A 972-nucleotide genomic window follows, 5' to 3' on the forward strand; every position below is an offset into this window, starting at 1 on the left:
ATTTGGAAATCAAATACAAAATCCATTTGTAACACAAAATTTAAATGAAAAACAGAAAATTGATGTGATTCCAATATTTGTTATCGGAAAACAAATATCTTTTTTAATCGCGATGACTAATTTCAGGCTTTGCTTTCCTTTGCAGAGAGAATCCATTTCTGAGAAAAATAATTTCGCATTTGTCAATAGGATGAAAAGAGCCAATATGCCGTGATTGGAGTATTCGAATGCCTGCCATGTGCCGAGGGATGCGAGTCCTGCGAGGACGGCTCGCCCTGCGTTGTATCCCTGAACTGGCTGATGCGAACGGCGATACTTATCCTAGAGTGCTGCATCATCGCTTGCCTGCCAGCCGTCGCTCTTTTCACATGGAAATATGGGCATGTGAAGGTAGGAGCCATAGCTCTTTAGGTTCTTTCCAATCCTATCGATGGCATCGTTTTGGAAAATAGTGGAGATGTTCCGCTTCGTTTTGATTTTTGATGAATAAAATGTATCGTACAAGCTTGCTCCTCTTTAGCCACGCTCTATATATTTTAGTAAATAAATTCGAAGAAAAAAATCAGCGAAGTAATATTAACGTACTTTTCACCTTTTCTATCAGAAAGGTTTTTCTAGCAGTTTACAACAAGTATCTACTGCTTATAATTAAGCAAATTGAGATGAGGCAATAAAAATTTCAAGTTATATATTTCCTTTTCAGTATTTTACGATATTATCAATATTTACAAAAGGATATTCCTGTTTATTCACAGGAAAAAGATTTTGCAAGTTAATCTTTATTTCGCAAATTCAGAGCTAATTCATTCTTAAAACGTGATATTCGACGATTTTTCAATAAAAATGAAAAATACTATATAAATTTAAGAAAGAATACTTAAGTGAAATTTCATTATATTAAACTATATCTCGGTTGTATTAATAATTTGAAGTTCTAATAAAATAAATTTTTTTTTAATTTAATTAAAATTT

General features: G+C 32.5%; 1 protein-coding gene across 1 annotated transcript in view; it reads left to right on the forward strand.

Moving 5' to 3' along the window:
* Nucleotides 1–972, forward strand: part of LOC108691272 — a 93,555-nt gene that overhangs the window by 75,015 nt on the left and 17,568 nt on the right. The window contains exon 5 of the mRNA XM_018198943.1: nt 190–390. Coding sequence (XP_018054432.1) covers nt 190–390 — 201 coding nt within the window. The remainder of the gene's footprint in view (nt 1–189; nt 391–972) is intronic.

Source organism: Atta colombica, unplaced genomic scaffold, assembly GCF_001594045.1.
Source record: "Atta colombica isolate Treedump-2 unplaced genomic scaffold, Acol1.0 scaffold45, whole genome shotgun sequence".
In the NCBI taxonomy this organism is placed as follows: domain Eukaryota; kingdom Metazoa; phylum Arthropoda; class Insecta; order Hymenoptera; family Formicidae; genus Atta; species Atta colombica.